This window comes from Crocodylus siamensis, chromosome 3, assembly GCF_052110815.1.
Source record: "Crocodylus siamensis isolate JL-2025a chromosome 3, ASM5211081v1, whole genome shotgun sequence".
NCBI classification, from domain to species: domain Eukaryota; kingdom Metazoa; phylum Chordata; order Crocodylia; family Crocodylidae; genus Crocodylus; species Crocodylus siamensis.
Window position 1 is genome coordinate 65,520,987 of NC_143397.1, and position 15,389 is coordinate 65,536,375.

At 44.2% G+C, this 15,389-nt stretch overlaps 1 protein-coding gene across 2 annotated transcripts in view; it reads left to right on the forward strand.

The window, feature by feature from the left end:
• Window positions 1-248: 248 nt before the first annotated feature.
• HSD17B4 (hydroxysteroid 17-beta dehydrogenase 4) overlaps window positions 249-15,389 on the forward strand; it is a 116,164-nt gene continuing 101,023 nt past the window's right edge. The window contains exons 1-2 of one of the 2 annotated variants that reach the window (XM_090038439.1): window positions 249-369; window positions 7,898-7,951. In XM_090038439.1, coding sequence (XP_089894565.1) covers window positions 312-369; window positions 7,898-7,951 — 112 coding nt within the window. In that variant the 5' untranslated portion in view covers window positions 249-311. Of the gene's footprint in view, window positions 370-7,521; window positions 7,588-7,897; window positions 7,952-15,389 lie in introns of those variants that run through there. The other variant, XM_090038440.1, reaches the window with a different exon arrangement.

A 15,389-nucleotide genomic window follows, 5' to 3' on the forward strand; every position in this document is an offset into this window, starting at 1 on the left:
CCACACTCAAACCTGCACAGGGTTGTCAACCCTCCCGGGCTAGCCGGGAGCCTACCAGGAGACTTTAATAGGATATTTTAAGAAAATGAAATGAAAGACATTACGTCCCGTTGGGCAAAAAAAATCTGGAGTAACTTCGGAGTCAGCAACCTGCACCACAGCAGGGTGACGCCCCTGCCAGGGTGGCGCAGCCCGTCCCCTAGCGCCTGCACTACAAGTCCCAGGAGGCTGCGCGCGGCGACCGGGGCCTGGCGCATGCGCGTGGTTCCTGCCCTTTGCCCGGCCGAGGCGCAGAGCCGTGCGGGTGTACCATGTCGGCCCGGTTGCGCTTCGACGGGCGCGTCGTGCTGGTGACCGGCGCGGGCGGAGGTGAGTGCGGAGCCCGCCCGGGGCAGGCCAGTAAGGGGTCGCTGCTCGCAGGGGTGGGCTCTGGCTCTGTGCTGCCCTCCCTGGCCCAGAGCTTCCAAGCCCAAGTGCCCCTTTGCGGGCAGAGCGGCGGGGCAGCTGCCCTCTCCTGCCTCTCTCCTCTGCCTCGTCCCTGCCTGTCAGCAAGGCTGGGCCCTCTCCCCGTGGGCCCCCGTGGCATGGCCACCCGCCTGCAGGACATGGGCACGTTGGAGAAGAGCAGGGTAGGGGGGCTGCGCTTCACTGTCTCCCCTCACTGCCACCACCTGCTCCCAGGCCATTGCTCCTGGGGGGGCCGCCCTGTGCTGTGGGTCCAGCACCCGCCCATTGTCCCTCGCCAGAGCTGGGGGCCCGCAGAGGTTATACCTGTCACCTGTGGGGTGTCCTGCATGCCTGCGGTCTCAGTGCAGCACTCCAAGTGCCCGGGGTCTCCTGTGGCGTTCGGAGCGCGGAGAGTGGGGGGCACATCTTGTGTGATCGTGGTGGCCTGTGCTGCCCACTGGTTGCTGGCTGGGGTTTCCTTAAAAACAGCTGTGGCAACGTTAGGTCGTCTAGTCCACCCAAAGGTACAAGTAATGGCGGCCAGCTTGCTCTGTGCCGGGAGGAGCAGGGAGTCTTAATGCCTGTCAGCTCTCACCTCAGGTTTCCTCTACTTAAGCTGCTTTGCTTCTCTCAGTCTGTTGACTTTGACAACATTTGCCAAATATGCCTCCCACCCCTGGCTAATTTTTAAAAGTCACTTGCTATAAAGCAATGGTTCTCAATGTTTTTTATACCAGGAGCCATTTGTCAACATCAGTGGCCAATCCTGACCCCGTGCCCCTCACTTCTGACCCGCTGCCTCCCACCCCCAGCCCCCCAATGTGTGGGGCAGGATGGTGCGTGTGTTTGGGGAATGGGGTCAGGGGCCAAGCAGCCCCATGCAGGCTGGAACTTTTGACAGCCTGTAAGCAAAATCCATCATTTCCCAAATTTTTGTTCCTTAAACAAAAATCCCTTTTAAACGTTTATTGATCCATTTTTAAAGTTTGTTCATGGCCTTTTCATATGTTGTTGTGGCTCACTTTTGGGGTTGCAACCCACAGGTCTCACAACACTGTTATAAAGGATTTAGAAGGCAAACAGGTATCCTTAGGCTAACTGTATGACTGGCTGGGATGGTTCTGCTTTGAGCAGGGTGTTGTACTAGATGATCTACTGAGGTCCCTTCCAACCCTGATTTTCTGTGATTTAGTGAACTGCAAGTGGTTACTTAACAGATAAATGTACCTTTGTGGCAAAATGACTTTGCTAGTTTTTTTGCTTTTTTTAAATCTTTGTTTAAATGTAATCAAAAGTACAGATCAGTCTAAAAGCTTTGTGTCGCTCTCAATAGGAACATATTGCACTAGTGTTGTAGATTACAGTAGCATTGTTTCTTTCTACAGTAATTTGAAACTTGATCTTGCTACACAGGTTAGAACTAGAGAGGGAAGTTCTCACATGCATCTTGATCTGTGCTTGTAGTTCTGGTTTTCTCCACCCCACACCTGGAAGCCATTGTGATAAGTGTTCTGCACCTTCTGTGCTAAGTGTTCTGCAAGTTCCAGTTGTTTTGGGATACATTTTGAAATAGGCTATCATTCACTTTTAAATTATATTAGATTCCTTCAAACCTTGGCCATCTCTGCCCCGCTGGAGCTTAACAACAGGTATGAACCTGTTGCAGCCCCAGCAGAGCCTGCTGAGTTGCCAGCTCCCGCAGGCAACACAGGCTCAACTGCAGCTACCGCCCCTGCTCTCCCCAAGACAAAACGTAACATGTTTGTGGTGGGAGACTCCATCCTGAGGAGGACTGAGGGGGTAATCTGCCACCCTGACCCCTGAGCTTGGGAAGTCTGACGCTTCCCGATGGCTCGCATCTGAGACATTGCGGAGAAGATCCTTAATATCCTCCAGCCCACAGACCACTATCCCATGCTCCTTATTCATGTGGGCACCAATGACATAACCTGGCTTGGAGCGCTCCCAGCCAGGTTATGAGGCACTACAGGGATTTGGGAGCGGAGCTAAAGGGTCTGGGGGCACAGGTGGTGTTTTCTTCGATCCTGCCAGTCTCAGGGTATGGGCTGAGGACAGAGAGGAGGATCCACGTAATCAACCAAAGACTGTGGCGCTGGTGTCATCAGAAAGACTTTGGCTTCCATGACCACAGCCCGCTCTTTGGCCGGAGAGGCAGCGAGCTGTTGGGAAGAGATGGCCTCCACCTCTCTCCACCTGCTCCACCAGGCTTTAAACTAAGCCCTCTGGGGGTGGGGGCTACCACCACTGCTGGCCCACTAAGCAACCCTTGCAAAACCAGCAGGCCAAGGCATTTAAGGGAGCCTAGCCCTGGTACAATCTGTGGGCAAGGCAAGAGCCCCCAAGGAGACTCTTGCCTGCCTGTACACAAATGCCAGGAGCTTGGGGAATAAGCAGGAGGAGCTCGTCCTCCTGCTTAACGCAAATAATTATGATGTCATAGGGATAACGGAGACCTGGTGGAACTCTACCCATGACTGGACCACGGGTATAGATGGCTATACCCTGTACAGGAGGGATCAAGTAGATAAAAGCTAATGTTGGTGACCAGGGTGGACGACTGGAGACCCTCTGGGTTAAAATCCATGGGGAACATGGCACAGGGGACAGAACAGTGGGAGTCTACTACAAACCTGCCACCCAAAGTCAGGAGCTTGACCAGGAGTTCTCCCGGGAACTGGCTGAGGCCACATGCTCCAGGACCATGGTTGTCATAGGTGACTTCAGTTACCTAGACATCTCGTTAGAGGATCACTCAGCAAAATCCAAGTGGTCACAAAGCTTCCTGTCATGCATGGATGACCTCTGCCTGACTCAAGAAGTCTATGGGCCAGCGAGAGGTAAAGTGCTGCTTGACCTGGTACTAGCTACTGGGGATGACCTAATCAGCAGCCTAGTGATCAATGGGAAGCTGGGTGACAGCAACCACGAGCTGATCACCTTCACCATCTGCCATAAAGCTGGCAAGTCAGTCAGCAACATGGAAATCCTTGACTTCAGGAAAGCTGACTTTGCAAGCTCAGGAGGCTTGTCAGTGAGGCCCTAAGGGACCACGACCCCAGGGGGAGGGGAGTTCAGGAAGAGTGGTCGCTCCTCAAGGGAGTGATCCTCAATGCACAAGCTAATTCTGTTCCATCTCAGAGGAAAGGTAGCTAGAGGGCACAGCAGCCCCCCTGGCTCTCCAGGGATCTAGCAGACCTCCTGAGGCTAAAAAGAAAAGCCTACAAAGGATGGAGGACGGGATTCACCTCCAAGGAGAATTATTCTGCACTGGTCTGGTCCTGCAGGGAGAAAACCAGGGAAGTCAAGGCTGCAACTGAACTCCAACTAGCTTTGAGCATCAAGGACAACAAAAAGTCCTTTTTCAGGTTTGTGGGGAGCCAGAGGAAAAGTAAAGGCAACCTTGCACCCCTGCTGAACCAGATGAGACAACTGACAGCTGACGCCCAGGAAAAAGCCAGCTTATTAAATGGGTACTTCGCATCAGTCTTTCATCAGTCCCATGGGATGCCCATGCCCCCACTAGGGGACAGGGAGGTCCGGGTGAGGGAGATCCCCTGCCTATCATCAATGCTGACCTTGTGAAAGAACACCTTGAGTGGCTGGATACCTTCAAGTCAGCCAGCTCTGACAATCTACATCCCAGAGTAATCAAGGAGCTAGCTAGCATTATACCTCAGCCTCTGGCACGGATCTTTGAAAACTCCTGATGCTCTGGTGTAGTGCCCGAAGACTGGAAGAAGGCCAATGTGGTGCCTATCTTGAAGAAAGGGAGGAAAGTGGATCTGGCAAACTATAGGCCCATCAGCCTGACTTCTATCCCGGGGAAGATCTTAGCCTCTAGGGGAAACTGGCCAATTGTGGCCTTGGGTTCACCATAATCTGCTGGCTGGGAAATTGGATCCATGTTTGGACCCAGAGGGTGGTAATTGACAGAAGTCAATTGTCATGGTGCCCTGTGACCAGTGGGGTCCTCCAAGGCTCTGTCCTTGGAACCATATTGTTCAACATCTTCATTAATGATGTGGACATTGGAGTCAGGAGTGGACTGGCCAAGTTCACCGATGACACCAAACTTTGGGGCAAAGCATCCACACCAGAAGACAGGCGGGTGACCCAGGCTGACCTGGACAGGCTCAGTAAATGGGCGGATGAGAACCTGATGGTGTTTAACACCGAAAAATGCAAGGTTCTCCACCTTAGGAGGAAAAACCTGCAGCACCCTTATAGGTTCGGCAGTGGTATGCTGGCTAGCACTACAGAAGAAAGTGTCTTGGGGGTCATGATTGACCACAAGATGAACATGAGCCTGCAATGCAATGCTGCAGCTACTAGAGCGACCAAAACGCTGGCTTGCACCCATAGATGCTTCTCAAGCAAATCCCGGGACATCATTTTCCCCTTGTACTCGGCCTTGGTGAGGAGGCAGCTGGAGTACTGCATCCAGTTTTGGGCTCCACAATTCAAAAAGGATGTGGAGAAGCTTGAGAGAGTCCAGAGGAGAGCCACGCGCATGATCAGAGGTCAGGAAAACAGACCTTATGATGACAGGCAGAGAGCCATGGGGCTCTTTAGCTGGAAAAGCGCAGGCTCAGGGGTGATCTGATGGCCACCTATAAGTTTATCAGGGGTGACCACCAGGATTTGGGGGAACGTTTGTTCACCAGAGCGACCCAAGGGATGGCGAGGTCGAATGGTCGTAAACTACTGCCAGACAGTTTCAGGCTAGATGTAAGGAAGAATTTCTTTACTATCTGAGCCTCCAAGGTCTTGAACAGCTTGCCTCCACTGAACACCTTCAAGAGTAAATTGGATGCTTATCTTGCTGGGATCCTATGATCCCAGCTGACTTCCTGCCCTTCGGGCGGGGGGCTGGACTCTGATCTTCTGAGGTCCCTTCCAGCCCTGATGTCTATGAAATCTCCCGATGAAATACTGTGTTCTCATATGTCATGCAACATTTTAATTTTAAGCGGTGACTTAACAGCATGGCTTTTCCTCTGAAATAGGGGTGGCCAGCCTGTGGCATAAGTGGCATGGGCAGCCTCTTAATGTGGTATGCAACAGATTGCAGAGAGGACAGGCAGTGCAATGGGAGATGGGGGATGGAACAGAAAGTAGAGCAGCAGATCAGGCAGGGAGAATGGTAGAAAGCAGAGCAGCAGATTGGGAAAGGGATCAGAATGGTACTCTGGAGGGTGCAGAGCTAAGTTGTAGCATGCCTGCCAAAGAGGTTGGCCTGTACTGCTCTAAAATATTATTTCAGGACTTTTATTTTAAACCTGACTCGGGGTTTAAATTTCCTACCCTCACTTTTTGATTGAGAATGCTGTGAACAGTACTTCACTGGGTATGAATTTCTTTTGACTTGTCTTACTTTCTAAACAAGTCTTATTTTAGTCTTTCGCCCACTTAGGTAAACTATTCACTGTGAAGGAATATTTCCACATTATCAACTCTTCACGTATTTTACATGGTAAAAGTGTCATTAACATCAGGAATGTTGGTTGTAGTCCCTATGCTTGAAGAAGGGTGTTTTTGCCCAAAAGCTTGCAAAAAAACAATTTTTCCAGCTACTTAGTTGGTCTAATAAAAGATACCACACCTGCCAAAGGAACCTCATCTGCTATTAACATCAGGAATGACCTTTTGGGCTGAGCTATAGGGATAAAGTTTAAATATGCTTTGTCATTTGGGTGATGCGTATAAATTCTGGACTGGTGATTCTCAACTCAGAATTTAGTGGCAACCTGTTTCAAAAACCATGGAAAAATAATGGAACAATTTTTATGCTGTGAAGAATCCAGAAAGACCACAGCACCTCACTGTGGATTCCTGTTTGAAATCTCTGGCTTTATCTTGTGATTCATGTATCGGTGTTTGCGCACCTCTTGGTCCTGTTATTGCACAGCACCCTTCAAAGGCTGTCAAGGCAACCCCACAGCTTCAGGGTATCTGGTTGCAGATCACTGTTTTAGGTAATGATGTCCTAGAATAGTTCATTAGGAGAAAAGGGCTTTTTCTAATTCCCTTTGGGTACTACATGTTCTTTGGGATATAATGGTTTAATTTATCCCAGGGAGCTGCTGAGTTTGCACAGCACATCCCATGACCCATTAGGCAACATCGTTCTAATTGGCCTGAGTTGTTTTTTTTTCTCAGCCCAGGTACTGTGGAAAGATGGGCTCTTAATCTTTAAACACATTTTGGGGCTATTCTGCAGCTTGCCAAGAACCAAGTATTAGAGCGGTATTATTTTCTAGTACGCACGTATGGCATCAGAATCTACAGGATACCTCATGGCACTTCATTTTGGTCCCACTGACCCCTGTAATGGAGAACCCAGGATGATCATAAATTCAGATGTTTCATTTGTGTACAGGAGCAAAATCAGTACATTTTGAACAGTCTGCATAGCAAATGTGAGCTAGACTTGAGTGGTTTATGAAGAACAAAGTGGTATTGTATTATTGGGGAGGGGGCTTGGGAAACTGCTCTAAATTTATATTTGTTGATGTCTGCTCAATTCAATTTTCTATTTAACTTGATCATAAATAAATGGATGATTATGAGGGGAAAGCATCAAAATTTCTGCCATTCTTTTTAGAGGCTTGGTTTCAGTAGCTTTTGATTTGTTATGAGTAGATAATAGCTGTATAGTACAGGCATAGAGTCCAAATAAGGGAAAACAGATCTCCCATTCAATGAAAGGATTGAATGGAAGATCTGTAAAGGTGGTACGTAAAACAGGGAGTGGGAGAAATGCACTAGGAAAGGTTCTGTGCACTCAGGTGGTCATGACAGTAGATAACTAGCATTTCTTTTTAATTCGAGTACTTGGCAGTGATACTTTTGTAACTTACTTTCCATTCTTCTGGCACATGCTTCTTTCTCAGGTCTGTCTACAAACCTAACATAACTGGAGGGCTATATTATTAACTTAAAATGTAGTTCATTAACTTGAAGCATCTCCTCCCCTCCTGAAAGAGCAGATTACATGAGGTCACCCAACTTTCTGTTTTTACTACCCATCAGTGGCCCAAATGCCTCTCAACACAAATGTGAAGCTCCTGTAGACAAAGTAGCTTGCGAAGATGATGTTTCTAGGCTTCCTACCACTGAGTAAGCATAGAAAATAATTAGTTCCTAAGATTGGGATTTCTTTTGTCCTCAGTTTCTCAGCTGGTCCTCAGTTTCTCAGTTTGATGCTGGTTTACCTTTTACGTTTCAGTTTTCAGAACCATATTATGCTTTTGTAGCAGCTTCCGGATGGAATTATTTTTGAATTAATCACATTTTTTAGCCAGCTCAATTTTGTTGTGATATGGCTTCATTCATATATTTATATCTGTTATATAATTTGTCTTCATTTTAAGTATGAAAAAGAATTCACTCTTCCTCTCCCCACTCTTTTTTTTTTTTTTAAACCTAGGACTGGGGAGAGCCTATGCTTTGGCTTTTGCTGAAAGAGGAGCTTCTGTAGTGGGTAAGTTTGTTACTTATTTTGATCTGTTGCCAGTAACCTTTGTCTTTTTCTGGATATCCATGATTTAGTCCCATGATATGTTTAGTATTAAGTAACCTTTGTTCTTTAATAGATTGTCATCTTAACTCTGGAAAGTCAAATTTCACTATTTAGTTTCTGTTTCTGAAAAATGGAGCCATGATTTTTGTCTGCGGATTTGTCTTTATTAGGAAATTAACTTAATATCAGTCCTGCTTGGCTACTGTCCACATGCAAGCATCGTTGACTTGAGTTGGGTGGCCTGAGAGAGGGCACAGGCTTATCCTTGAATGATTGCAACTCAGTAGCTAAACCAGGGGTGGGCAAAATGTGGCCCGCCAGGCCATTCTATCCGGCCTGTGGGCCCCCCACCAGATTTAGAAAATTAATATTTATCTGCCCCTGGCTGCCTGTCATGCAGCCCTCGATGGCTTGCCAAAACACATGAGCGGCCCTCCACCAGAAATAATTGCTCATCCCTGACTGCTTAACAATCCCTTTACAATGTGGGCTTAGTGTGGCAACACTTAAAGATTGCTTATTGTTTAGGGTGCCTATACGCAAGCAGTGAGGCTGCTCCAATGCCTTGTAATTGAGTCTGCTGGAGCATGGTAATTACTGTGTTCCAGCATCCTCCAGCATCTTGTGTTATCGGCGTCTTTGCATTTAACAACGGTGGCAGGAGAACTTTATCTAAAGCTCGTTCAACGAGCATTAGATAAGGTGCCCCCCATTGGCATTTTGATGTGTGGGGACGCTGATATATGAGATGCTCTTGGTGCTTTAATTAGAGTAGCTCTCAGAACAGCTCTAATTAAAGCCTCCCCCTCTCCCCACTCCACCTTCTCCCTCGCACTTCTGGAGCACGTGTATAAAAGCCCTTAGTGCCTTTCTACATTTCCTCTTGCACTCCCAGAAAGTACTGACACATTCTTCTACAACACCTTCCTGAAGATTCATTTTGTAGCTTCCCCAGTTGTAGAGATAAGAATCCTGGGGCATGCCTCCAGAAATCTTAGTGCCATGTAAAACTTTGGTATATGTGTAGATTCAGCAGCTTGAGTGTTACTTTGCAGTGTGGAAGCTCTGTATTGAGGTAGGCTAACGTGAGATGAGCACCCACCCCCCATATAGTGATAACCAGAGTTAACTTACCAACAAAGACATAGCCTTACATTTCATCTTGTAGATGGACAGTTCAGCTGCACAGCACTCTCTGCCCTAGTGTTGGGGCAGACTTATAAATCCACTGGATCTCAGTGGGATCTCAGGAACCCCTTTGTGGTCTCACAGATCCTCCTACTCTCATCTGTGGTTACATAATAGCTATTTGCAAAAAATACACAAGTGCTTATATGCCAAATAATAGTAAGAAGCATTTATGATAACTTTTAGCTGTCTTTAGCGCATTGTAACATTTACAAACCAAGAAAAAAGCCAGCACTATGAGCAGACGGCTGTCTGCAGAGTGCCTATGCTCATGAGCCAGTGTTGGCCCAAGTACTGCATTTTGGGACTCTGCTTCGAAGTCTTTCCATTTAAGTACAGTGTGAATGAGCTATTGAGATTAATGGTGCAAGACGCCATTTTAGTACAACTGACAGCAGATAAAAGGTAAAATTGGCAGTTTAAATAATATACTTTTTAAATGATTCAAAAGTACATTGCATCTGTCCTGTACCACTGGACAAGCTGTTAGTAAATTTTGGCTTTGTGCAAACAGCACTGTAGAATATCATGCTCAGCATGTTGGACTGAGTTCAGTTAGAAAAAAAAAAATTTTACTTGCAAACTACTAGTCCTACGAACTAACTCTATCTGTCGCACTGGATTCTTTCTATCATGTGCACCCATAGTTAAGATCTAAGCAGCTTCATTATCCATAAATGGATTTGCACAGGTGTTGCTGCCAAGCTGAAGAGTCCAGGATTGCACAGATGCTGTTGACTTTTTAATTTGCATGCAATTGTATCAACATTTTGTTTATTTGTTTGTGTTTCTATGTAATTACAAGTAGCTCATGCTTAAAAATGTTAGTGTTTTCATATGGAAACCATCATGGTCAGTTCTGTGTGTGTGATGTGTAGTTTTGAAATAATTCAGGTAATAATTGGGTGAATTCAGGTAATAATTGTGGTTGAAGTGAAATAGAAGCTGGTATGTCAGGCAGCTGGTGGCTGCCAGGTAGATATCATTCCGTGGCTCCAGCTTGTTCTCTGGTTTAAGAGTTTGGATTGCTATATTCTGGAAGAAATTGGCAGCACCAGCAGATCTAACTAAAACTTGGAACTTGGACTTTGAATCGGGTTGTATGTAGTAAATCGATAATCAAAATATGTTGAGTACTTTATGCAGCTGAGAGCTCTGCTTTATTCCTGGTCTTTAACATTTTAAAATCCCACTAAAGTTTAAGTCTTGGTACGGAGTAGGTAGAGCTTGAACAGCAAGGTGTTTTTCTTCTCTCTCAAGTTATCTCCCCCACAAAAGCACTTTTCTTTATGCTTTCCATTTCTAGTGACTTTCAGTCAAGATCTTGGTCTGGTTTATGAGGTGGGAAGCTTTTTGCATTTGTGCTGCATTACAGACTTGGGGTGGGGGGGAAATGTATTAATATTGACAGTAAAAAAGGGTCAGCAGTGGTGGTGAGGTAGTTCGTTTGGTACTATTCTGTTTGGGAGAAAAACTCCATGTTTTTATAATGTGTTGTGAAAGACTTCTGAAGCTTGTATGTCAGAAAAGTTTGGTTTATAAGCCAGCAAACAGACTTCAAATATTTAACTAAAATGTGCCTGTAGTACGTTGAACCCTGATGAATAGTTCCAAAGCAGACTGTTGGAGCTTATGCAGTAGTGTTACTCCTGAGCCGTTTCATGTTTGACAAAAGCAAAAGAATTAATTTAATACAGATACTACAGCCTCTCTTCCCAGGTTGTTTTTTGTACCGCAGCTAAAAACTGATTTAAGGGTCCAGTGTCAGCTTGACTAGGGACTCCTTTTCCATTTTGAAATTTCAGCTTTGTTCTGTAGCCTTGCCGTACACCTCTCTCTGCAGCTCCCTGCTCTTTCCAGTATCCTTTCTGTCACTGTTTGTTGGTGTGGGGGGGTTTGCAATGTCTTTTCTTCCTTTACACTCATCATCCATGCCATTACTCTGTCCAGTCCTGACTTCTTTGAATTGAGAGTTCAGTTTACCTCCTAAGGTACCTGGACACGAATGCCCCTAACCAAAGCGGATGCAAGATTCACATTGCCTTAAAACCAGCCTTTTTTTACTAAACTATAGAAATTGAAAGTAGTAGGATAGGAAGATAGGTATAAAGTAGTAGTATTGGCTTAATATTCTCTCTTTGTAGGGATAGTACTGGGATCTGTCTTGTACATCTTTCCCTCTCTTTCCCTTCCCTGCACCTAGTTTCAGCTGTTAGGCCATGTCCAGATGAGCAAGGGCATTCACTTGCAGTGGCACTATTTGTGCCTCAGTGCATGCCCCTGCATGTGTGCTTTGTTGCAGGACATAATGTCTCACTTTAAGCAGACTGCCCTTGCCAAGCTCCTCCTGGCTCCTGGCATGCTGGAACAGCAGGGGCACAAATGGAGCAGTAGAGATGCTCTGGCTGGCAGCCATAGTTTCTTACTGGAGGATGAAGCCTCCGTTTGTTCCAGCACACACTGTGCTGCTGCTTTTTCCCCAGTGCTTTTTTGTTTTTGTTTTTCCTATTGGGCAATCCCAGTAACAAATTTTGCCCCCATGCTGCAGTGCAGGACACATTTTAACATTCCACTTGTGCAGTTTGTGGAATGTGCTGCCACAAACTGCACGTGCCTGCACATCTGGATATGGCCATTAAGATCCTGACTTATCTCCTTTCATCCTGTTGTGCATCTTGGTATATCTCGCGTCTGTTTTTCAATGCATTGCCTCAACTTAAGTAGAAGACGGGCAAAGTAAGATACCCTGTCTTCCTCCCCGGTGTCTCTTTCCTTTCTCTGTCACAGGCAGCAGCACCACTATCCTTCATGTCACTCATGCCTATACATTTGGATTGGTCAGGTAAACTAAGTGATCCTTTTTCAGCCCTACCTACCAGATCTGGGTCAGTTTTTTGAAGTTTCTTCATTCTCAACCTCTGTAAGATTATCCTTTTCTTTCCTTTCTTCACTTCCTGTTATAACTACTCTAACTCATTTTTTTAAATCTCTGTGAAGTTCATCTTATCCCTTCCAGTCTATACAGGGTACTTACATTAAGACTTTTTTTTTTTTTGCACATGATCATGTACTTCACCATCTCTCTTGTACCAAGGACTTTTTCTTACTACTGCCCTCTATATCCAGCATAACTCTGCCTTGCCTGCTTATTCACTTCTATTTAAACTGCATCATCTTTACATTATTTTCACTAGTGACGCTAATGTTACCAACACTTTTGTCAGCTTCTGACCTAAATGTTTTCATGCCTTCCTGTCTTTGCAACCCTTGAAGCATGGAATAACCTTGTCTGAGTACATCTGAAAAATCCTGCGGCTCTTGCAAGTCCTTTCTGAAAACTGTCTCTGCAACGAAGCACGTGAGAGCATACCATGTTTTTAAATAGCTTTAATAAAAGGTAAAAAAACAAAAAAAAAAAAAAACACCAAAGAAAATTATAGTCAACACTTGCCCACTATCGTTTGACAAGTTTTTGTGGTGTTATTTCAAACTAGAGTGCTAGAAGTATAACTTCATTACGTTGCTGTATGTGGCTATTCATTTCATGCTGACTTTTTAATTTAGGGAGACTTTTTCTCATAATTAGTCTTTCAATATACCTTTTTAATGTATTTAATTCATTCAGGTGAATTATTTAGCAGAGCAGTAGAGCCAAATGTTTAAGAAGAGCTTTGTCAAGGAGCTGCAGGGAAGTAACTTGTGCAGTTTAAAAAAAACAACGAACCAAACAAACCACTTGATCTCTTCACATTGATTTTATTGAGCTCTTCTCTTATATTGTGGTTACTTTTTATTATTAAATAATGTAATGAAATATATATTTTTAAGCTCTACTATTCTCCCCTATATTTTTTTTACTATTCTAATCAACTGAGTAATTTTATGAGAATGAATAAAAATGAAGGCTAATATTTTATTACTGGGTAGAGCTGTCTTGTTTCTTGTATCTGCTACTTGAGCAGTGGTGCGGGGAGCAGAGGCTGTTGGGGGCAGGTGGTGGTAGAGGGCAGTGGCTGCAGCTCTGACTCTGGGGGCATAGGGAGAAAATTACAGCTGCTGCCTCCCCTCTCCCCCCCAACTTGTAATTGAATCTAAGAGTTCCCATCCATGCTGAATAGCAGGGGGAGGGGACCTCATCCTAGATTTGAGTAAATACAGTACTTTAAACTGTTGTTTTTGCCCTGCTAACTCATTCTGGCATGTGAAAGTCAAAAGGAGCTGTTTTTTTCAAATCTTTTTGCTTCCATTTAGGATTCTGCAGACCAAAGTAGTTACTTTTACGTAATCCTGTTTTTAGATTTACACTTTGGGGCATATTTTGGTATACTTACACTGTTTTTATTGGAATTACATGGATGGACCTAGTTAGTGCTTAATAAACTTTCAGCTGCTGATCCTCCAGAGACTGAAGCATGGATGTAATCAAGAGAGTATACTTTTAGCTTCAGACTAATTAGAAAAACATTGCCTGAAGTAAATGTGCATGTATGACATAGTCTCTGTATACAGAAACTGCAGGTCTAACTAGGCAAAAAGATGCCATTTTTACTTGGTGTCCTTTAAGAGGAGAATCATATATTAACCCAATATCACTAGGTTTTTTCCCCCTTTCTAGAGGTGTTTTTTTTTTTTTTTATTTTGGTTATTAAATGCATAAAGCCTTTTAATCTGTTCATGTATTGTCATAGTCCTCAGCCTTGTGATTCTTAGCCAGGGTGCCACTGAATGCTGTCTGTCAAAGATGCTGCAGGCTGCCCCGTAATGTTAGCATAGCTTTGTGAACACGATTCATAAGATAAACCCAGAGGTTTCAAATTGGAATGCATCGTGTTAAAACCTTCTGACCTGCTGAGGTCTTTCTGAGTTCTTTGCAACAGAATTGCTCTATTTATTTTTCCATAGCCAACAAATGAGTGAAAACTAAGAGTCTGCATTTTCTGCGAGGTGCCTCGAGTCTGTCAATGGATGCCTTTTATTTTAGAAAGGATGAGAACCACTGCTCTAGTTAAACTGGTGGAATTCCTCTAAAGTATAGAATTAAACAAGTTTCAAGTATCTGTTGCATTATTTTTTCCCCTAAATTGGTATTTTCCTGACAACTAAAAAGATTTAAGCAAAGAAAAAAACCCACCTTAAATAAATCTTTGTGGGGTGCATTGGCTTAACCATATAAGTTATTGAACTGATTTAGACCAGTGTCATGTGTCTAATATAAGAGAGCCTTAGTGGCACTTTATTTAAGTTTGCCAAGCTAGAAAAACCTTGGTTTTATAAATTATGATCAAGTTAGACTTATGACACATTGCATTTTGTTCTGGACTGAATCATTTTGACTGAATCCCTTTTTTTTTTTTTTTTTTTTTTTTTGAGTCTTGTAAAAGTTTGTGCAGTGTTGCAAACCATAGTAGTGAAAGCCTATCCAGGGCCCTTAAAATTACATTTTAATACCATAAAAATCTACAGTTAGTTCCACTGTGGGTAGATAGCTAAGAGCTTTCAAGCACTCCCTTTACAGTATATAGTGCTTCAATTCTAACTCTCCTCTCATTGTCCTGCAGAAATGCAGTTAGTTCTGGAATGTAGATTTTTCTGCCATGAAGTATGCCAAAGCAACTTCAGACAGGTGAATGCAGTAACAGCTATTAAATGCAGTTTGGGTTAATGGAGAAGTGGCTCAGGTGTAAATGCCTTTTAACTATTTCCTGTTGGGTTTTTTGAAGGGAAACCAGAAACAAAATCTGCATAAGGGACAATTCTTTTTAAGTGATCATTCAGCAACAATACTAAATAACTGGAGGGCTAAACTAAATAGATTTCGTAGACATTAGGACTGGAAGGGACCTTGGAAGAACATCGAGTTCAGCCCTGTGCCCCAGGGACAGGAAGTCAGCTGGGTCAAAGGATTCCAGCAAGATAGATGTACAGATTTTTTTTTTTTACTTGAGCTAATGCATGTGAATATGCGATGTTTGAATCTTAATCTCCTTGAACAACAGTGATATTGTTTGATAGCAAATAGTTTGTAAGCACAGGTTAAAATTTAAGCTCATTTGCTGAATTTTTTAAATGGAATTGTGTAGAACATTATTAAACAATTTTGTTTCAGTGGATTTACTCTTCAAATAATAGAATCTAGCTAGATTCAGTTTTGATAAAGTTCTCTGGAAACCTTGGGGGCTAAGACATAAGAAGAGACTGAAAATGGTGAGTA